Source organism: Neoarius graeffei, chromosome 4 (genome assembly GCF_027579695.1).
Source record: "Neoarius graeffei isolate fNeoGra1 chromosome 4, fNeoGra1.pri, whole genome shotgun sequence".
Taxonomy (NCBI): Eukaryota; Metazoa; Chordata; class Actinopteri; order Siluriformes; family Ariidae; genus Neoarius; species Neoarius graeffei.
This window is the reverse complement of record NC_083572.1, coordinates 365001-389931: the sequence shown is the minus strand read 5'-3', so window position 1 is coordinate 389931 and position 24931 is coordinate 365001. Positions and strand designations below refer to the sequence as shown.

General features: G+C 41.8%; 1 protein-coding gene across 1 annotated transcript in view; it reads right to left on the bottom strand.

Moving 5' to 3' along the window:
* The window catches only part of usp40 (ubiquitin specific peptidase 40), a 39237-nt gene that overhangs the window by 1431 nt on the left and 12875 nt on the right, over positions 1–24931 (bottom strand). The window contains exons 9-29 of the mRNA XM_060918523.1: positions 18750–18869; positions 18496–18600; positions 18101–18407; positions 17920–18001; positions 17575–17749; positions 17287–17371; positions 16874–16944; positions 16408–16793; positions 16123–16255; positions 15951–16011; positions 15793–15846; positions 15630–15718; positions 15364–15444; positions 15245–15281; positions 9969–10033; positions 9726–9800; positions 9174–9258; positions 9009–9073; positions 501–619; positions 364–429; positions 25–256 (exon numbers count right to left, since the gene is read on the bottom strand). Coding sequence (XP_060774506.1) covers positions 25–256; positions 364–429; positions 501–619; positions 9009–9073; positions 9174–9258; positions 9726–9800; positions 9969–10033; positions 15245–15281; positions 15364–15444; positions 15630–15718; positions 15793–15846; positions 15951–16011; positions 16123–16255; positions 16408–16793; positions 16874–16944; positions 17287–17371; positions 17575–17749; positions 17920–18001; positions 18101–18407; positions 18496–18600; positions 18750–18869 — 2493 coding nt within the window. The remainder of the gene's footprint in view (positions 1–24; positions 257–363; positions 430–500; positions 620–9008; positions 9074–9173; positions 9259–9725; positions 9801–9968; positions 10034–15244; positions 15282–15363; positions 15445–15629; positions 15719–15792; positions 15847–15950; positions 16012–16122; positions 16256–16407; positions 16794–16873; positions 16945–17286; positions 17372–17574; positions 17750–17919; positions 18002–18100; positions 18408–18495; positions 18601–18749; positions 18870–24931) is intronic.

Below are 24931 nucleotides of genomic sequence, written 5' to 3'. Positions count from 1 at the left end.
ACCGCGACCCTCCCCCCACCTCACCGTGTGGTTGATGGTAATCCAGGTGTGCTGTTCAGGCAGGTGTTTAGCGAGCAGCAGGTTCTCAGGTGAGATTCTGCAGTGGGCAGAGACTGCATGGTACAACCCCCTGGGGGAGGAGTCCAGCCCCGCCTTCCATACAAATTCATGAGTGGGGAAATAAGCACTCTTTTCAGACATGCCCACTTCTTCTTTGGCCACACCCACTCGCAGACACAGCAGGATGTCCTTCAGCCTAAATGATGAAAATACAGACATTAAACTCACAATCGTGTGTGTATATGAGAGAGAGAGAGAGAGAGAGAGAGAGAGAGAGAGAGAGCACACATCACATTGACTTACCCAAGGTTTTCCTCACAGTGCAGCTTTTGGACACACACCTCAGATCCCACAGACAACTTCAACTTCCTGAGAGACACAGAGAGACAGTGTGTTTTATGTATGCACATGTGTGTGTGTGTGTGTGTGTGTGTGTGTACCTGAGTGTGAGTTGGTTTCCTCTGAGAATTCTGATGAGTTTTTTTCCCTCCACTAACCAAACACGTAGAAATTCAGGAGATGGTACACACACCTGCACAAGTGCAGGCAGAGTCAGCACCTACACACACACACACACAATTATGAAGGGAAGGACTCTAGTGTATTAGGCATTACCGTGTGTACAGTGCCTTGAAAAAGTATTCATACCCCTTGAACTTTTTCACATTTTTCCACCTTACAACCACGAACTTAAAAGTTTTTTATTGAGATTTTATGTGATAGACCAACACAGAGTAGCACAGAATTGTGAAGTGAAACGAAAATGATAAATGGTCTTCAAAATTTTAAACAAATAAAAATCTGAAAAATGTGGTGAGCATTAGTATTCAGCCTCCTGTACTCTGATACCTCTAAATACAATCCAGTGCAATCAATTGCCTTCAGAAGTCGTCTAATTAGTTAATAGAGTCCTACTGTGTGTAATTTACTCTCAGCATAAATACACTTGTTCTGTGAAGCCCTCAGTGGTTTGTTAGAGAACACTGAAGAACAAACAGCATCATGAAGACCAAAGAACTCACCAGACAGGTCAGGGATAAAGTTCTGGAGAAGTTTAAAGCAGGGTTAGGTTATAAAAAAATATTTCTATACTTTACTTTCTCATTTAATTTCCACTATTTTTTCATTTTATTTTTCATCTTTATAAGATAAGTTAGCTTTTAAAATAAAATGCCAGGGGGCAAAATATCCTGCAGAAAATGCATGGAACTAGAACAGAGGATTTCTATCCTGGAATCAAAGATTGATGCTCTGCCAAAGACGGACGAATTAAAAGCGATATCTCAGGAAAGGAGTACAGAAACAGTGGCTGAGAATGCAGAGATTGCACTCCGACAGACAGATGGCATTGCAGATCGAGTGGATGAATTCATCGATCAAGCTGGGCAAAATGTGACTACAGAAAACTGGCAAATGATGGGTGGCAAGCCCAAAAATAAAAACAGAAGAGTAATTACCTCAACACCAGCTCGTTCTACAAATTACAATAGGATCTACAATCCTATGGAAAATTCACAGCCCACAAGGCTTCAGAACAAATTTGAATGCCTCAGGGATGTGGAAGAGGATTTTTCAAGCGTACAAACACATCGTAAAAAGAGATCGCACCAAGATCGAAGAGCTGTGGGAAGAGGCAAAAAGCAGCTCCTTACACCACCTGATCCCACAACCCTTGTTCTTGGTGATTCCACTGTAAGAAATTTAAAAGGTCATGGGATGATTATTTGTTGTCTTCCAAATGCATCCATCTCTGACACCAAAGACAGCATTTTGAAACTCATGTCCGAGTATAAAACTATCAAACGTATTGTTATGCATGTGGGAGCAAATGATGTTTTCAGAGAACAGCTGTTTGTCCAAGATGATTTCAGAAAACTTTTTTCTGAGCTCTATAAGACTGGAATACAATCTTTTATTAGTGGCCCACTCCCAGCGAGAGGAAGTTTTGCATTTTCTCGACTCTTCAGTCTTAACACCTGGCTTGGAAAAACTTGTTTTTCATTTGGTATGAACTTCATAGACAATTTTAACCTTTTCTGGAATCGCAGAGAATTCTTCAAGCCAAATAGCACTGAACTCAGCTGGATTAGAGCCAAGGTCTTAGTAGACCATTACAGACTTGCAATCTTTTCTCAGCCAGCATTGAGGAAAACAGTTGATAAGATGTCGCAGACGGACATAGTTACAAAAAACAATACTTCTGCAAAGACAAAACAATCATCTTTGCAAGTCGTCATCAAGGACACACAGACGTCTGATCTGCCAGACTGCCAAGATTCAAAGACAGACTGCCAAAAATCAGAGACAAACTGCCATACAAAGAACTCACCAATTTCTCGCTCTTCTGACTTCACTACGCCATCTTCCTCTTCCACACGCATGGATTTCCCAAATAGTATGCAGAGATTGCTGCCAATGGCTACACTCTCTTTTTCCAGCCCAAATCTGTCGCGACAAGCAGTGTACCCAGTTCATCAAAACTGTGTTCGCCCAGGACTTTCAGCTGGCTCACCATCTAAAAGATACATGTCATCTCCAATCCTTTCACCCTCAAACCAAATGGAACATTTAGAAAGTCTTGTTTGATGTACTCTGGGTCCCTGCAAATGGGTGTAGTTTTGAAAACCAGCTGGGACCCAATATGCCTATGCCATTCTCTATTCCTGTGTTGATAAGAAATAGAAAACATAGAGCACATTTAACCCAGGGGGTAAACCAATCTAATCTCCTTCCTGTTTTAAAACAATATCAGAGTGCACAAGCAGATATTACTTCTAGACTTTCTGTAAAGCTAGCTCTTCTGAACGTTAGATCACTTTTAAACAAGTCATTTTTAATTAATGATCTTATCTGCAAACACAATCTTGATTTTTTGCTTCTAACTGAAACTTGGCTGGATCAAGCAAATAGTGCTACCACCCTTATTGAAGCAGCTCCCCCAAATTTTAATTTTTTGAATGTTACCCGACAAGGGAAAGGTGGAGGGATCGCAAATATATTCAAAGTCTCTTTTCAATGTAAACAATCCTCACTTGGTGATTTTACATCCTTTGAACACTTATGTGCACTTGTTACATGCTCTCCTAACATATTATTAACTATTTACAGGCCTCCGAGACATTCAGCCAAAGTCTTTCTTGAAGAGTTTGGTGAACTGTTGTCAGTCATTTGCTTAGAGTTTGATTGTCTTATTATATCTGGGGATTTTAACTTGCATGTAGATAATCCTGAAAACACTTATGCCAATGAACTACTTGCACTTATTGACAACTTCAACCTAGTACAACATGTACAGGGGCCGACCCACTCTCGTGGTCATACCCTTGACCTCGTCATCACAAAGGGTCTTACTGTTTCTACTACTGTTGTTGACCTGGCCTTATCTGATCATTTCTGTGTTTTCTCTGATGTTTCTATGTCTCCTCACATTCAGAACAGCTCAACGACTATGGGTAGGAGAGTCATAAACGACAACACATGTGCTCTCTTTGAGCAAGCTCTCTCTCAGAACTCAACCAAAATGTCAGACTCTGTTGATGATTTACTGGAAATTTTTAATTTAAATATGACCCAAATTATGGATGATATTGCTCCATTCAAAATCAAAAGAGTCAATGATAAGCAGAAAGCACCATGGAAGCAGTACCCGGCTGTTAAACTGCTAAAGAGAGAATGTAGAAAGACTGAAAGAAAATGGCGCAAATCTAAACTTCACATCCATTATCAAATCCATAAAGAGATGCTTTGTAATTATAATTATGAAATTCGTAAAGCAAGACAGTCTTTCTTCTCCAATATCATCAACAGGAATATGAACAATGCCCGTGTGCTATTTTCAACAGTAGAGAAGCTAACTAATCCCCCACCACAATTAGCACCTGAACTTCTCTCAGTTAATAAATGCAATGAGTTTGCATCCTTCTTCAAAGGTAAAATTGATAAAATACGGCAGAATATTGCTCATAATATATCTCAGCTGCAAAAAATTTAAAAACTGCAATCACCAATGACACAAATAGATAACTTCAACACAATGTCAGAATTTTGTTTAATTGATTATGAGACTCTTGAAAAAACTGTACAAAATCTCAGTTCCTCAACATCTGAATTGGACATTCTGCCCACCAACTTTTTTAAGTCTGTTCTTCATCTTATAATTACAGATGTGCTTCAGATCATAAATACATCCCTAGAGACTGGCGTTGTTCCTGTGTCCCTGAAAAAAGCCGTTGTAAAGCCCCTACTTAAAAAGAATAATCTGGATGCTTCAGTATTGAACAACTACAGGCCAATATCAAATCTACCATTCATCGGGAAAATCCTTGAAAAAATTGTCTTCAATCAATTAATTGCCTTCTTGATATCAAACAGCCATTTTGATAATTTTCAGTCAGGATTTCGTGCCAATCATAGCACTGAAACAGCGCTGATTAAAGTTATAAATGACATACGTCTTAATACTGATGCAGGCAAAACATCGGTCCTGGTATTACTGGACCTCAGTGCAGCTTTTGATACTGTTGATCACAACATACTGCTGTATCGACTTGAACACTGGGTTGGATTGACTGGTAAAGTTATCAATTGGTTAAATTCATACTTAAAAGATAGAAGCTTTTTTGTTACCATGGGAAATAGTTCCTCAACGTCAATGTCCTTGACCTGTGGTGTCCCCCAGGGGTCGATTCTTGGACCATTACTATTCAACCTTTATATGCTCCCACTTGGGCAAATTATCAATAACAATTCAATTTTGTATCACTGCTATGCAGATGACACCCAAATTTATTTTGCTTTATCACCTAATGATTATGCCCCCCTTGAATGTCTTTACCAGTGTATCGATCAAATTAAAAACTGGATGTCACAAAATTTTCTTCAGCTGAACTCAGATAAAACAGAAGTAATTCTATTTGGAAAAAAAGATGAAAGACTCAGGATTACCAGTATTCTTGACACAAAAGGGATTAAAACTAAATAAATGGTTAAAAATCTTGGTGTTTTCATTGACAGCGAGCTAAACTTTGACAGTCACATGAAAGCAATCACTAAAACGGCATTCTATCACCTAAAAAACATTTCCAAACTAAGAGGACTTATGTCAAAAAATGATCTGGAAAAACTTATCCATGTCTTCATCTCTAGTAGGGTTGATTACTGCAATGGCCTTTTCACAGGCCTGCCAAAAAAGACCATCAAACGACTTCAGCTGGTTCAAAATGCAGCGGCGAGGGTTCTCACACGAACAAAAAGAACAGAGCACATTACTCCAATTCTAAGGTCCCTTCACTGGCTTCCAGTAAGCTACAGAATTGACTTTAAAGCATTGCTGCTGGTGTACAAATCTCTAAATGGTACAGGGCCCAATTACCTCTCTGATACGTTGCAGCGGCCTAACCCAATCAGATCTACCAGATCGCAACAGAAAAATTTACTATTAAAACCTGTTGTTAAAACAAAGTGTGGTGAAGCAGCTTTTAGCTACTATGCAGTACAGCTATGGAACCAACTGCCAGAGGACATTAAAAATGCTCCTGCTGTTGGCAGCTTCAAATCTAGGTTAAAGACCAAGCTGTTCTCAGATGCTTTCTGTTAAATAATTAATATTGTCTTCCTTACATGTTTTTATAATCTGTACTTTTACAGTTTCTGCATGTTTCAAATTTTACTTAACTTTTATTCTATTTTATTCTGCTGTTTTTTTTCTCCCCCTATTTGAACTTCTACTTCATTTTATTATTTTATTTCTACTATTGTTTAATTCTTATTATATTTTTCCCATTTATTTTATGTAATTTTATTCTCTATTGTTTACTGTTTTGCTTTTACTTCTGTAAAGCACATTGAACTGCCACTGTGTATGAAATGTGCTATATAAATAAACTTGCCTTGCCTTTGGTCAGATGAGACCAAAGTTGAACTTTTTGGCCTAAATGCAAAGCGCTATGTGTGGCAGAAAACTAACACTGCTCATCACCCTGCACACACCGTCCCCACTGTGAAACATGGTGGTGGCAGCATCATGCTATGGGGATGCTTTTCTTCAGCAGGGACAGGGAAGCTGGTCAGAGTTGATGGGAAGATGGATGGAGCTAAATACAGGGCAATCCTGGAAGAAAACCTGTCAGAGGCTGCAAAAGACTTGAGACTGGGAAGGAGATTCACCTTCCAGCAAGACAATGACCCTAAACATACAGCCAGAGCTACAATGGAATGGTTTAGATCAAAGAATATTCATGTGTTAGAATGGCCCAGTCAAAGTCCAGACCTAAATCCCATTGAGCATCTGTGGCAAGACTTGAAAATTGCTGTTCACAGACGCTCTCCATCCAATCTGGCTGAGCTTGAGCTATTTTGCAAAGAAGAATGGGCAAAAATTTCAGTGTCTAGATGTGCAAAGCTGGTAGAGACATACCACAAAAGACTTGCAGCTGTAATTGCAGCAAAAGGTGGCTCTACAAAAGTATTGACGCAGGGAGCTGAATACTAAGGCACATCACATTTTTCAGATTTTTATTTGTTTAAAATTTTGAAGACCATTTATCATTTTCGTTTCACTTCACAATTATGTGCTACTCTGTGTTGGTCCATCACATAAAATCTCAATAAAAACTTAAGTTCGTGGTTGTAAGGTGGAAAAATGTGAAAAAGTTCAAGGGGTATGAATACTTTTGCAAGGCACTGTATGTACACAAGTGTGCACACCCTTTGATAGGACACCCAAAAGTGGGCTGAGGTGCATTTTGTTCCCACTGATACTGCTTGAGAAGTTTCTACAACTTCATTGGAGTCCACCTGTGGTAAATTCAGTTGATTGGACATGATTGGGGATTGTCAACACCTGCCTATATAAGGTCCCACAGTTGACAGGGCATGTCAGAGCAAACTCCAAGCCATGGGGTCAAAGGAATTATCTGCAGACCTCAGAAACAGGATTGTGTCAAGGCAAAGATCTGGAGAAGGGTACAGAAAAATTGCTGCAGTTTTACAGGTCCCAAAGAGCACACTGGCCACCATTGTTCATAAATGGAAGTAGTTTGGCACCACCAAGAATCTTCCTAGACCTGGCTGCCCAGCCAAACTGAACGACACGGGAAGACGGGCCTTGGCCAGGGAGGTGAGCAGGAACCCGAGGGTCACTCTGACAGCGCTACAGTGTATCCTTATGGAGATGGGAGAACCTTTCAGAAGATCAACCATCCAGGCAGCACTCCACAAATCAGGCCTTTATGGTTGAGTGGCCAGATGGAAGCCACTCCCTTAGTAAAAGGCACATGACAGCCCACTTGGAGTTTGCCAAAAGGCACCTCGAGGACTCTCAAACCATGAGAAACAAGATTCTCTGGTCTGATGAAACCAAACTTGAACTTTTTGGCCTGAATACCAAGCGTCACTTCTGGAGGAAACCAGGCAACCGCTCATCACCTGGCCATCCCTACAGTGAAGCATGGCGGTGGCAACATCATGATGTGGGGATGTTTTTCAGCAGCGGGAATGGGACAACTAGTCCTGATAGAGGGAAAGATGAATGCAGCCAAGTACACCGAGATTCTTGAAGAAAACCTGCCCCAGAGCGCTCTGGACCTCAGACTGGGGCGAAGGTTTACCTTCCAACATGACAACGATCTGAAGCACACAGCCAAGAGGACAAAGGAGTGGCTTCAGAGAAAGTCTGTGAATGTCCTTGATTAGCCCAGCCAGAGCCCAGACCTGAATCCAATTAAACATCTATGGAAGGAGCTGAAAATGGCTAGATGGAGCTTGCAAGGATACGCCAAGAGGAATGGGCAAAAATGTCCAGAAACAAGTGTGCCAAGCTCGTAGCTTCTTTCCCAAGACGCCTTGAAGCTGTAATTGCTGCCAAAGGTGCAACCACCAAGTATTAGGTTAAGAGTGTGCACAGATACGTAACCCCTCAATAACCCATTTTTGTCAGTAAAATAAAATTGCATATTTTCTAAAAACTTGCTTTCACTTTGTCATTATGGGCTATTTTGTGTAGAATTTTGCGACAAAAAAAATGAAGTCAATCTATTGTAGAATAAGTCTGTAATGTGATGTGATGTGATGTGATAAAATGTGGAGAAAGTGAAAGGGGTGTGCAGACTTTCTGGCCTGACTGTAAATAACTCATTTCTATAACTGTGTAACCAGGAATTTCATTATAGTTTAACAGGAAGTCTGTTTTGTTGAAGTTCTAAACTGTTCACTGATGGAGACTTGAGTGTAAAACTGTTCACGACACCTGCAGTCCTAAAGTTCTCATGGGGATTGGAGTCCGAAACCATCGCAGCAGAACTACTCGTATTAATTATTCAAAGCCGTCTTCTCAGTGTGTCTTTAGTGACCATTACATGCTATTACATGCTCAGACTAGACAAACCGACAGATGTATCTGATCACATCATCCTGATTTTGATCCCCAAGAATCACATCCTCAGTTTCTCTTTGATTTGCTCAGGTGATGATTTCAGCTCTGTTCCTGTTTAATCTCGTTATGTTTGTGTGTTTAATAATTGTGCAGATTTCATACCGAGTGTACAATTTGTAATTCAGTATTTGGGTCAGTGTTTTGTTTCTTTTGTTAGGCTTCAATAAACTGCACTTACTCAGGATTATGTGCAAGTATTTATACAGTGGTCAATTTTCCTATCAATATTATATGAATATTAATTTACTCTTGATTAAGCACACTAAATTAAATAAACTCATATTTTCTACTCTACATACTTACGAGATACAACCTTAATAACCTTAACAACTCAATATGCAAGCTGATTTCCTGTTATCTGAGACAGGAAAGGATTATTATCCAACTTTTATTCGCTTCCTTCCATTTGATAAACAGCTTTAGTGTACCGGTGCTTTTGGGTTTAGTGTGTACTGTGTGTAGGGTTTAGTTTATAGGATTTAAGGGTGCAGTGTGTAGGGTTTAATGTGTAAAATACCTGACACCTGAGCTGGTGTAGTGAGGCCTCTTCCGAAATTTCAACACAACCAACAGACTGCAGCCCTGAAACACACACGCGCGCACAATTTGTATTATATAGCTTTTCAAACTCTTCTGTGTGTGTGTGTGTGTGTGTGTGTGTGTGTGTGTGTGTGTCTCTAACCTGCAGTGTGAGATTCTATAGTGTAATTTCTCTCACACTCATCATTTGGATCCATAAACCAGCTCACTGCTAACTTCAAAAATCCCTGAGGGGGAAAAACAAACAAACAAACAAACAAACAAACAAACCCACACATACATATAAATACATAACACACATTCCCCCGTCCCCCCCACCAGTGAAATCTCCCTCATCATGGTGTTTCCACCCACAGAACTGTCGTTCACTCGATGGTTTTTGTTCGTTCTGTGTAAACTCTAGAGACTGTTGTGTTTGAAAATCACAGATCATCAGCAGTTTATAAAACTCAAACCAGTCCAACACCCATCCCACAGTGAAAGTCACCGTGGTCACAGTTATTCATTCTGTTTGATGTGAACATTAACTGAAGCTCCTGATCTGTATCTGCCTGATTTTCTATCCTGTGCTGCTGCCACATGAGCAGCTGATTGGTGTTCCTAATAAAGTGGGCAGTCAGTGTATATACAGTATTTAGATGTGCTCTGTTGCTGTGTGGTCATGTGATGTGAAGTATGTGGTCATGTGACCGACCTTTGGAGGAAGCTGTCCCTCCGTGATCACCAATGTGTCTCCATTAACCACGCCCACGTCCAACAGAGACGCATTCTAACACACACAGTTTAGTGTTAGTAAACAGAGATTTAAATGTTTAGTGTTTCACAGAGACATAGTGTGTGTGTGTGTGTGTGTGTGTGTGTGTGTGAGAGAGAGAGAGAGAGAGAGAGAGAGAGAGAGAGAGAGAGAGAGTGAGTGAGTGAGTGAGAGATACTGTACCTCATCCATCAGAGGCTCCCCAACCTCCTCACACCAATCCATCCTCCTCAAGTGCCAACACGTTCCTACACACACACACACACACACACACACACACACACACACACACAGGATTATATTGTAATATTTTTGTAATAGTCTAGATAGTTTAGCCTAAATGTTCTAATCCCTACACACTACACTATACCCTCCACAGAGCACATTACACACTGCAACCTATACAGAGCACACTACAAACTAACCCTTACACCTTAACCTCGCATCCATACACCCTAACCCCTACATTCTACACCCCAACCCTTACCCTGTACATTCTACACTCTAACCCCTACACTGTACACCTGCACCCTAACCCCCACACTGTACATTCTACACCCTAACCCCTACCCTGTACACCCTAATCCTAACCCCTACACTGTACACCCTAATCGTAACCCCTACACTGTACATTCTACACTCTAACCCCTACACTGTACACCCTAATCCTAACCCCCACACTGTACATTCTACACTCTAAACCCTACACTGTACACCCTAATCGTAACCCCTAAACTGTACACCTGCACCCTAACCCCCATACTGTACATTCTACACTCTAACCCCTACACTGTACACCCTAATCGTAACCCCTACCCTGTACACCCTAACCCCTACACTGTACACCCTAATCGTAACCCCTACCCTGTACACCCTAACCCATACACTGTACACCCTAACCCATACACTGTACACCCTAATCGTAACCCCTACACTGTACACCTGCACCCTAACCCCCACACTGTACATTCTACACTCTAACCCCTACACTGTACACCCTAATCCTAACCCCTACACTGTACACCCTAATCCTAACCCCTACACTGTACACCCTAATCCTAACCCCTACACTGTACATTCTACACTCTAACCCCTACACTGTACACCCTAATCCTAACCCCTACACTGTACATTCTACACTCTAACCCCTACACTGTACACCCTAATCCTAACCCCTACACTGTACACCCTAATCCTAACCCCTACACTGTACACCCTAATCCTAACCCCTACACTGTACACCCTAATCGTAACCCCTACACTGTACACCCTAATCCTAACCCCTACACTGTACACCCTAATCCTAACCCCTACACTGTACACCCTAATCCTAACCCCCACACTGTACATTCTACACTCTAACCCCTACACTGTACACCCTAATCCTAACCCCTACACTGTACACCCTAATCCTAACCCCTACACTGTACACCCTAATCGTAACCCCTACACTGTACACCCTAATCCTAACCCCTACACTGTACACCCTAATCGTAACCCCTACACTGTACACCTGCACTCTAACCCCCACACTGTACATTCTACACTCTAACCCCTACACTGTACACCCTAATCGTAACCCCTACACTGTACACCCTAATCCTAACCCCTACACTGTACACCCTAATCCTAACCCCTACACTGTACACCCTAATCCTAACCCCTACACTGTACACCCTAATCGTAACCCCTACACTGTACACCCTAATCGTAACCCCTACACTGTACACCCTAATCGTAACCCCTACACTGTACACCCTAATCGTAACCCCTACACTGTACACCCTAATCGTAACCCCTACACTGTACACCTGCACTCTAACCCCCACACTGTACATTCTACACTCTAACCTACACACCTCATGAATTTCAACAACTATTTTTCACACTTGTTTACATTCATCCACGTGCCAACGCAGCCACAGCAGCACAGCTGATTGCGGATGTCACACATAGACTTGACTCTATTTGTCCTGATGCTCCAAAGTTTATCCTTGGTGATTTTAATCACTGCACTTTGACTAAGACACTGAAAACTTATGAACAATATGTGTCTTGTGCTACTACTGTAAGAAACTCCACGATTGATCTATGCTATGGTACTGTAAGCAGTGCTTATAAATCCTTGCTCCTGCCTTCTCTTGGGGCTTCCTACCACAACTGTGTGTTTTTAATGCCTGTGTATAAGCCTGCCCTCAGACGTCGTGAATATGGAGAGAAGTTAAAATCTGGACGAAGACAGTGTTTTATCTCTCCAGGCCTGTTTTGACTGTACCGATTGGGATTGTTTTTACGATGGCAGTGAAAATATTGATGAACTCTGTGATGCTGTTTCCTCCTACATTTCCTTCTGTGTGAACTCTATTATCCCATCAAAAAAAAGTTGTTGTTTATCCCAACAAGCAGCCATGGGTAACTAAGGAGCTCAAAACTGCTATTAACAAAAAGAAAAGGACCTTTTTCACAGGTGATCTTCTTGAGAAAAGGGCCGTCTCCAGGGAAGTGAGGAGGGAAATAGCAAAGGCTAAAGTAAACTATAAGAATAAAATTGAAATGCAATTTGGAGGTGGTAATATCAGAGTAGCTTGGCAAGGACTTAAATCAATAGCCTGTATTAATAAGCAGGAAGATGAGGCCAAGCAACACATCACCATTAAAGGAGTATTGGATGCTGAGTTACCAAATGCTTTCAATTGTTTTTTTTCCCCCCGTTTCGAAAGTTGTGATTTTACTCAGAATGTCTCTGCATTGAAGAATTCTCTTGTACCCCGAACTGATTTTGTGATATGCAAAGATCAGGTTACAGCTTTGTTGAAGAAAAACAACATAAGGAATAGAGTTGAGCTGGATACTCGGCTGAAACGAGTATCCTGTACGGATAAAGCACTTTTGCCAAGTACGAGTATTATACAAGTAATACGAGTCAATATCTGTGCTCGGACTGAATGAAAATCCTCACACAGCGTCACAGCGCGCCTCCCCTACACACACCGCTCTGCTCACTCACACAGAGAACAGCTCTCTGTCTCTCTGCCGGTCGTTGAAGTTTTTTTTTTTTTAAACCGTCAGTTGGCTCTAACCAGTTTTATTTTACTTCACGCACCGAGTGTCTGACACTTTCTAGGTAGTAGTGGTATAAATAATATTACAAATTAAGCTACACACACACACCTGCTGTGGAAATTTAAAAAAAAAACAATGAACCAAAAAAAACAAAAAAACCCACACACTGATCATAAAAAAAATTAAAAGTTAAAAAAAGGAAGTTGAGTATGAAAACTCATTCATTACATTTCATTTCATAATTGCAACCGCATGTGTTGTATTCATTGTTGCAAAACTTGTTCTGTAAATAGTTCGTTTTCTATCGTGATCAAAACCACTGATCTGAAGCTCAATGCTGATGCTGACCTGTAAATAGTTTTCTAAATCAGCAATAAATATAATAATTTCTGATCAACCCATATCAATTGCATGCTTAAAATAACATACTGGTTAAAGCCCCGCCCATTTCAAGACAACCAGACCCACTTCTGGGTTAGGCCCCGCCCACTCCGAGTACGGATACAGATAATTCATATGGTTAACAGATACAGATAATGCTGTACTCGCTCATCCCTAATAAGGAAGGCTGCTGGCCCTGATGCTGCCTGTGGGCGCACACTGAGGTATTGTGCTAACCAGCTCAGTGGAGTTTTCTCTACACTCTTTCAGATGTGCGCCAATCATTGTCTGCTTCCTTCCATTTGGAAAAGTTCAACAATAATTCCAATCCCCAAAACAAAAAATCCTGGGCAACTAACTGAGTTTAGGCCTGTTGCTCTTACATCACTTATTATGAAAATCTTTGAGAAAATCATGAGAGATGAGATTGTCTGTCTCTTTAGTGTGATAAATTAGACCCCTTACAGTTTGCATATCGAGCTGGAAAGGGGGTAGCGGACGCTAAACTCCTCATTCTTGACAAAATCTACAAGCACTTGGAGAAGCCAAAAATCACATGCGAGACTTTTATTTGCGGATTTTTCTTCAGCTTTTAACAAGATGCAACCGCATATTTTAATTCAACGACTCTCCTCTTCTTTTAATTTACCTGATCAGTTCTTATTGTTGCTTTTAAACTTTTTAACTGATAGGAAGCAGCAGGTTTTAGTTAATGGAGCTTTGTCAGATGTCATGGTTTCAAACACAGGCTCCCCTCAGGGTTGCGTTTTATCTCCCCTTCTTTTTATCCTGTATACAGACAGTTGCAGGTCTCGTAAAGACGGCAGCTACTTGGTAAAATTCTCAGACGATACAGCACTTCTGACTCTCCTCCAAGGGTCAGAGTCGGACCATGGTAGCGCCCTGCTTGATTTTGTTAACTGGTGTGATGAAAATTTCCTTGACCTTAATGCGAAAAAAACAAAAGAGCTTGTCATTGATTTTAGAAAAATGGTGTAAAACCTAAGGCAAGTTCAATTCATGGGAACGAGGTCGAAATTGTTGAAACTTACAAGTACCTAGGCACTGTGTCTGATTCCCAGTTGAAGTCTGATAAAAATACTGAATGTATTGTCAAACGAGGCCAGCAATGAATGCATTTATTAAGAAAGTTGAACTCATTTAAGGTCTGTAACAGAATTTTGTGTATGCTTTATCAGTCTTTTATTGAGAGCATTTTAACTTTCTCCTTCATCTGCTGGTTTGGTGATTGGTCTTTAAAAGACAAAAACAGCCTTTGCAGCATTGTAAAGGCTTGTTCTGAAATAATTGGTGTCCAGCAGAGGGATTTGAGTTTTTGTGGGAGAGGTCCATAAAGCTAAAGGAATAACTTCCCAACATGGCCACATCCTGTCCTCTGAGTTCACGGTGATGCCTTCAGGCCGCCGTTTTATAGCACCTATTAGGAAGACAAATAGATACGCTAAATCTTTCATCCCATCTGTCATTAGGCTCTTAAACCTGGATAGCGGTTGTCATATTTTATAACTTTTGTGTTCATGTATGTGCAATGCATCTTTGTATGCCCACTTATTTATCATAATTTTTTTTCTTCCTGCTACTTAACTGTGCCACTCCATACAATTATGTCCTGGCCTGTTGTTTTGGACATATCGTACTCCTGTCTGCTGCTTGTTGTCATGGTTGTTGTTGGTGGTGTTTTTATACATTCAGGAACTGCTTGAACTGAATTGCCCCCTTGGGGACTAATAAAGTTGTCTGAAACTGAAACTAACCCCTACCCTGTACACCCTAACCCCTACCCTGTACACCCTAACCCCTACACTGTACACCCTAACCTGTACACCCTCACCCCTACACTGTACACCCTAACCTGTACACCCTCACTCAAACACCCTATACTCTACACCCTAATCCCTACACTCTACATCATAACTCCTCCACCCTATCCCCTAAACCCTCAGCTTTGTTAGTTAATGTGACATTTATGCTGAAGTGACTTGGTGAGTTTTTGCCTTTGAGTTCAGCCTCCTGCAGCATTGCCATCAAACACTGAAACACACAAAGAGGCATCATTAAAACACACACACACACACACACCCGCACACACACCCCCGCACACACACACACCCACCTCCTTCACAGTGAGCGTCTCCTCCACAATGATCTCCAGCTCTGGGCCTGTAGGTGGCGCCACGGTGAAGAACAGGAAGAGCTGCACACAAGCACAATAACTGTGTCCCATTCCTGACTTTAACACTTCCCCTCGTTCACTTTCCCTAAACGGAGGCCCTTCAGCCATCTTAAGGGTCCTTCCATTAAGGGATGTTTGTTAAATAAGGAATTTAGTCAATAGCATCGCAGAGTAGTGCACACTCACGTGGGACCCCCCCCAATTACCTGTGAGGCATTTGGGGCGTGTCCAGGACACAGACACAGTGATGTCATCAACTTGATACCTGCATCACGCACACTGAGGTCTTCACGGACTGCAGAAGAGACACACACGTGATGTAAGCAACAAGGTGGAGTGTGATTGGTTTACAGTATGGTAAGGTTATACCTGGAGGTAAAAGTTTCCCTGTTCGGTCTCTCTGTCTCAAACAACACACACCACCTGAGAGAGAGGAAAAAAAATGTTTTTTTTGTATTATCCAAAATTAGGAATTACTTAGAGCTGATATAATTACAGATAAGAGTTTAGGGATTTGGATTGGTTACCTGTGAAGTTTTCCTGAAGTTGCATCTCATCCAGTGCTCTCTGTTTCACCTCACTCAGCAACTACACACACACACACACACACACACACACACACACACACACAAAGTGAAGGTGAGAGTGTGTTTAAGTGTGTTTAAGTGGGTGTGTGTGTGTGTATGTGTATTTACCTACAGTGCTTCCTGCAGCAGGAATCTTCATCAGTTTCTCCTCCTCCTGCATCATGTGTGTGAGAAACTCCACCTGCAGCCAGCGACAGTCTGATGGTGTCATCACGGTAACCACATCTTCACTAACACTGAATACACTGTGCTCAAAAATAAACAAACAGATTCAAACAAGGAATCAAAATCATAGCGTCAGGCTGAGTGTGAGCTTTGGATTAATCTTCAGATTCACATTCAGGATCAGAATCAGTCCAATCGGGGAGATCAGACTCAGACTGACTGACTCTCTGACCTGTTGTTCAGGTGTGTGTGTGGCAGCAGCAGCAGCGTGTCTCCGTCCCTCAGTGCGAGTTCTCTCAGTGTCCTCCTCATGGCTTCAGCTGAACACACCTTCCACCTGCTGGCCCCACCTCCTTCTCCAACAGGACCCACACCTTCGGCCTTCTGACACACCAGAGCCTCCTGCAGGCTGAGAACCTCCCGGACCCCGCTCAGCGTGACTCTGCCTGAAAACCCCTGCATCGTATGCACAAGACCAGAGACATCCGCTTCTGAGGTTTCGCCCACCGACTCAACACCAGCCACGCCCATGGAGTCCAGCTCCGCCCCACCTGGCCTCAGGATGTTCAACAGCAATGGTTCACATTCAGCTCCGGTCTGCACACACACACCATTCACCTAACACACACACACACACACTTGTATTTTGTGTCTTAGAAATGTGTACATTACTGTTACGCTCTGCGATTGTGTGTTACCTCGGTCCCATTCCAAACAAACAGATCAGAGCCGTTATACACTCCAGCACTGTACAAAGACTGCTGATCATCTACACACACACACACACCATATACTAATAAACTGAACAAGTAATATTGGATAATTAACACATGAATTAATTAGTTTTTTTTTTTTTCTTTTTTATCAGACATCTAATTTATTGGGTTTGTTTACCTGACATGTTTCGACGTACAACTTCCGTCTTCCTCAGAGTGGTGACACTCTGAGGAAGACGGAAGTTGTACGTCGAAACATGTCAGGTAAACAAACCCAATAAATTAGATGTCTGATAAAAAAGAAAAAAAAAAACTAACTATATTTAATATAAGACATAATGAACGTAATCGAAAGACATGAATTAATATCGACTAGAGTTTAGTGTGTGCATTACCTGTCAGCGTGTCATACAGGTGTAGTCCTGCTGGCAGATTCTTAGCGATCGTCAGTGCCATGTCCCCTTCCCATGCATCCTGCATCTGAACACACACACACAAATTACCACACCCATTCCGATACACACTGACAATCTTGGTTTTCCAAACAGTTCGAGTCTCTCCCCCTCCTTCACATCTCTCTGACCCACTTGGCTGAAATTAATAGAGTTGAAGTGAAGAAGGAAAAGTGAAGAACAGAACATGGACAAGAGATCAGGGATCGTGTCCCACTCTGATGAGGTCACCTGGTAGACAGCCAGCCTCAGGTCTCCCACGGTCCTCCTGCGGTCGAAGCTCAGGGTGAAGGTGTGTGTGTCCGTGTGTGTGTTGAGGAGCTTTAGTGTTCCGTTCTCTATGCAGTAATGAGAAGCGAAGTGGAGCCGGACGTCAATAGTGTTACTGGTGACTTCAAACTCTGTCCTAAACAGCATCAGTAACAACAACAATAAATCCACCCAGTCATGAGCAAACTCCAGGATGCAACTATCCGCATGAGTTTAAGACCCAGACACAAGGCAAGACTTTAAGACCCAACCCTCAGAAAGACACTAGATCCCGACCCTCTGACCCCCAACTGATTCAGTGTGTACCTCCTCTGCTGAAGCCTGGTGTTTTCCTCCTGTACCATCTGCAGCAGGTGAGCAGGAACTCCAAAGGCAGGATTACCCAATGCTGCGTCATACACACACACACACACACACACACACACAATCAGAGACAGTACTGCTGAATATGGATTAGTAAAATTGGTTTCCTTGCACACACACACACCATGGCGTGGTCTCTGCAGTGTACGTTTCCTGTAGAACAGCATGTACGCGCTCTCTTTCCCCTCATACTGTTTGATGATGTCACTCTCTCTGATCGCAGTCACTGTCGAGTCATTCAGATCAAACCAGTGCCCCCTCACAGACTCCGCCTCTAAACCTGACCCGGATCCCACCTCTGACTCTTCTTGTGCACTCTCTACTACTGATTTTGGCTCCGCCCCCTGCTCAGGAGTTTCTGATGGATTTCTGAGAGCCACACGGGAGCCGTTCAGCAGCAACACAAACAGGTCAGGGTTAGACTGCAGAAACTGAACACACACACCCCATCATGTAAACATTAGTACTTGAATAAAAACTTGAACATTAGCACTATTGCGAATTAATCATGTTTCAGACCTTTCTGATTGGACCGTACTGTTTCTTGTACTTCTTATTCCAGGAACAGCCAATTTTCTCCATCAACTTCTGACCAAGCTGATCCAACAATACACTGCCTGACTCCTGAGAGAGAGAGACAGACACTGACTCAGGACTGACCAGGAAATTAATGACTCTGACACAACATCGAGAAAGAATGTGTGTAATTTATAAATTTAAAGTTAATATCTAGACTATGTTCCAGTAAAGCTGCTTTGGTAAACTGAGTGTACCTGAGCGAGTACAGTCGTTAGCACAGACAGAGGAATGTCCTTCTCCACCGCAGAATCACACACACTCACACTGCAGGGCTTCACCTGCACTTTCTGCTTCTTCTGCTTCATATCATCCTCCTGAGTGCGCACGCACACACACACACACACACACAGATATACACAATTACACCCACAAGTATACACAATCTCTCACACACACACACACACACACACACGTATACACAATCTCACACACACACGTATACACAATCTCACACACACACACATATACACAATTATACCCACAAGTATACACAATCTCTCACACACACACACACATACACAATCTCACACACACACACACGTATACACAATCTCTCTCACACACACACACACACACACACACGTATACACAATCTCACACACACACACACACACAAGTATACACAATCTCTCACACACACACACACACACACAAGTATACACAATCTCACACACACACACACACACAAGTATACACAATCTCACACACACACACACACAAGTATACACAATCTCTCACACACACACACACACACACACAAGTATACACAATCTCTCACACACACACACACACACAAGTATACACAATCTCTCACACACACACACACACGTATACACAATCTCTCACACACACACACACACACAAGTATACACAATCTCTCACACACACACACACACACACACACAAGTATACACAATCTCTCACACACACACGTATACACAATCTCTCACACACACACGTATACACAATCTCTCACACACACACGTATACACAATCTCACACACACGTATACACAATCTCACACACACAGACACACACACACACGTATACACAATCTCACACAGACACAGACACACGTATACACAATCTCACACACACGTATACACAATCTCACACACACACGTATACACAATCACACACACACGTATACACAATCTCACACACACACGTATACACAATCTCACACACACACGTATACACAATCTCACACACACACGTATACACAATCACACACACACGTATACACAATCACACACACACGTATACACAATCTCACACACACGTATACACAATCACACACACACGTATACACAATCACACACGTATACACATTCACACACACATATACACAATCACACACACACACGTATACACAATCACACACACACACGTATACACAATCACACACACACACGTATACACAATCTCACACACACACGTATACACAATCTCACACACACACGTATACACAATCTCACACGTATACACAATCTCTCACGTATACACAATCTCTCACGTATACACAATCTCACACACACGTATACACAATCTCACACACACGTATACACAATCTCACACACACGTATACACAATCTCACACACACGTATACACAATCTCACACACACGTATACACAATCTCACACACACACGTATACACAATCTCACACACACACGTATACACAATCTCACACAGACACAGACACAGACACACACACACAAGTATACACAATCTCACACACACACGTATACACAATCTCTCACACACACGTATACACAATCTCACACACGTATACACAATCTCACACACACGTATACACAATCTCACACAGACACAGACACACACACACACACACACGTATACACAATCTCACACACACGTATACACAATCTCACACACACGTATACACAATCTCACACACACACGTATACACAATCTCACACACACACGTATACACAATCTCACACACACACGTATACACAATCTCACACACACACGTATACACAATCTCACACACACGTATACACAATCTCACACACACGTATACACAATCTCACACACACGTATACACAATCACACACACACGTATACACAATCTCACACACACACGTATACACAATCTCACACACACGTATACACAATCTCACACACACGTATACACAATCTCACACACACGTATACACAATCTCACACACACGTATACACAATCTCACACACACACGTATACACAATCTCACACACACGTATACACAATCACACACACACGTATACACAATCACACACACACGTATACACAATCACACACACACGTATACACAATCACACACACGTATACACAATCACACACACGTATACACATTCACACACGTATACACAATCACACACACACACGTATACACAATCTCACACACACACGTATACACAATCTCACACACGTATACACAATCTCACACACACGTATACACAATCTCACACACACGTATACACAATCTCACACACACACGTATACACAATCTCACACAGACACAGACACACACACAAGTATACACAATCTCACACACACACACGTATACACAATCTCACACACACACGTATACACAATCTCACACACACACGTATACACAATCTCACACACACGTATACACAATCTCACACACACGTATACACAATCACACACACACGTATACACAATCACACACACACACGTATACACAATCTCTCACGTATACACAATCTCACACACACGTATACACAATCTCACACACACGTATACACAATCACACACACACGTATACACAATCACACACACACGTATACACAATCACACACACACGTATACACAATCACACACACGTATACACAATCTCACACACACACACGTATACACAATCTCACACACACACGTATACACAATCTCACACACACACGTATACACAATCACACACACACACGTATACACAATCACACACACACGTATACACAATCACACACACACGTATACACAATCTCACACACACACGTATACACAATCTCACACACACACGTATACACAATCTCTCACGTATACACAATCTCACACGTATACACAATCTCACACGTATACACAATCTCACACGTATACACAATCTCACACACACACGTATACACAATCTCTCACGTATACACAATCTCACATGTATACACCATCTCACACGTATACACAATCTCACACACACACGTATACACAATCTCTCACGTATACACAATCTCTCACGTATACACAATCTCACACGTATACACAATCTCACACGTATACACAATCTCACACGTATACACAATCTCACACACACGTATACACAATCTCTCACGTATACACAATCTCTCACGTATACACCATCTCACACGTATACACAATCTCACACACACACGTATACACAATCTCTCACGTATACACAATCTCACACGTATACACAATCTCTCACGTATACACAATCTCACACGTATACACAATCTCACACGTATACACAATCTCACACGTATACACAATCTCACACACACACGTATACACAATCTCTCACGTATACACAATCTCTCACGTATACACAATCTCTCACGTATACACAATCTCACACACACACGTATACACAATCTCTCACGTATACACAATCTCACATGTATACACCATCTCACACGTATACACAATCTCTCACGTATACACAATCTCACACACACACGTATACACAATCTCTCACGTATACACAATCTCTCACGTATACACAATCTCACACGTATACACAATCTCACACGTATACACAATCTCACACGTATACACAATCTCACACGTATACACAATCTCACACACACACGTATACACAATCTCTCACGTATACACCATCTCACACGTATACACAATCTCACACACACACGTATACACAATCTCACACACACACGTATACACAATCTCTCACGTATACACAATCTCTCACGTATACACAATCTCACACGTATACACAATCTCACACGTATACACAATCTCACACGTATACACAATCTCACACGTATACACAATCTCACACACACACGTATACACAATCTCTCACGTATACACAATCTCTCACGTATACACCATCTCACACGTATACACAATCTCACACGTATACACAATCTCACACACACACGTATACACAATCTCTCACGTATACACAATCTCACACGTATACACAATCACACACACGTATACACAATCACACACACGTATACACAATCACACACACGTATACACAATCACACACACACGTATACACAATCACACACACGTATACACAATCTCTCACGTATACACAATCTCTCACGTATACACAATCTCACACACACACGTATACACAATCACACACACATACACAATCACACACACACACACACACGTATACACAATCTCACACACACGTATACACAATCACACACACATACACAATCACACACACACACACGTATACACAATCTCACACACACACACGTATACACAATCACACACACATACACAATCACACACACACACACACACGTATACACAATAGGGTTGGGCGGTATCCAAATTTTGATACCTTTAAACCGTCTCTGTGTTTTCCCGGGGTATACGGTATTACCAAGAAAAAAATAATATTTTGTTTCGGCCTACTGTGTAACGTGTGCCTATGCCTCAAATGTACTATTTAAAAGCAGCATAGCGAATTGTGTGCATTGTGGTATGGATTAAGCAGCAAAGCGAATTTTGTGCATTGATGAATGGATTAAGAGATATTTCAAAGCATCACGCAACTCTTCCTTCATCTTGAAAATAGCATTCAACTGTCGTTTACACATGTCTGCGTTGAAACGCCATTTGCAGCACTATTTCACCTGCTCCATCAAAAAAAGTACACGATGAGCAGGATCATACCCTTTCAAGCATGGGAAATAAAAAAAAGAAAAAGAATCAACCAACACCCAAGTCCGTTTAGACTGCGCGATAAACCATATTCTTCAGCGCAAATGAGGCGAACCTAATTCAAATGCGTGATAGCTGCACAAGGCAAAATCATATGGGCCCACGTCATGCCATGGCGGGGAAATTAATAATCAAATGGCCTTACCTTGCTTAAAACGTTGTCTTGATCACATAACTCCTTACAATTATTCCACTTAAATCCATACGGTTTAACACACCCAACAAAGATAGCAAGCGCATTGCTAATTCCCACCAGAAACCTAACAGTTTACGCTACGATGTTTTCTTCCGTTTCTTCAGTAGATGACATTTCAAACGTTTATTACCCACATCCCAAATGTCATACGCTATATTATTTTACCTTGTTGTTACTCATGTAACCTACTCAAAACACAACTCATTGGAGAGATCTCATGGAAGTGGAGTACCCCAGGCTATGGTGTGCCTTAGGGGACATATTAGATTTTTCGTTTGGTTTGAAACCAAAATACTGCCATACTGCCGATGTTGTATTTTTTTTTTGCCACTAACTCGTTATCTTGACTTGCCATCTTTCAACCGCGGTCTCAGTCTCTTTTTTTTTTTTTTTTTTAGATAGGACAGTATAGAGAGACAGGAAATGAGCGGGGGAGAGAGAGACGGGAATCGGGAAATAACCTCGGATCGGAATCGAACCCGGGTCCCCGGATTTATGGTACGGTGCCTTAGCCATCTGAGCCATGACACCCCCGGTCTCAGTCTCTTGCGAAGCTTTCTGTCAGACTCCAAAATGTCACGCAGGGTTGCCATGGTAACGACATAAACAACCCTGCACGCGATGAAAACTTCTTTAGGAAATTGATAGAATTAGTGAAAATACGATCACACAGTTATTCGGGATGATCTTCAATTTATTATTTTATATTATGACCTCATGTACTCCATATTTATTTAGATATTATATATTTTTTTAAAATGACGGTAATGAGATCGATACCGTTGGTACTTTTGGATACCTCGGGATACCTTCTTACCGTAATACCGCCCAACCCTAATACACAATCACACACACACACACACGTATACACAATCTCACACTCTCGCGCGTATACACAATCTCACACTCTCGCGCGTATACACAATCTCACTCACACACGTATACACAATCTCACTCACACACAATCTCACACATACACAATCTCACACATACACAATCTCACACACACACAGGTATACACAATTACACACACACACACACACACAGGTATACACAATTACACACACAGGTATACACAATTACACACACACAGGTATACACAATTACACACACAGGTATACACAATTACACACACAGGTATACACAATTACACACACACACACACACAGGTATACACACACACACACACACAGGTATACACACACACACACACAC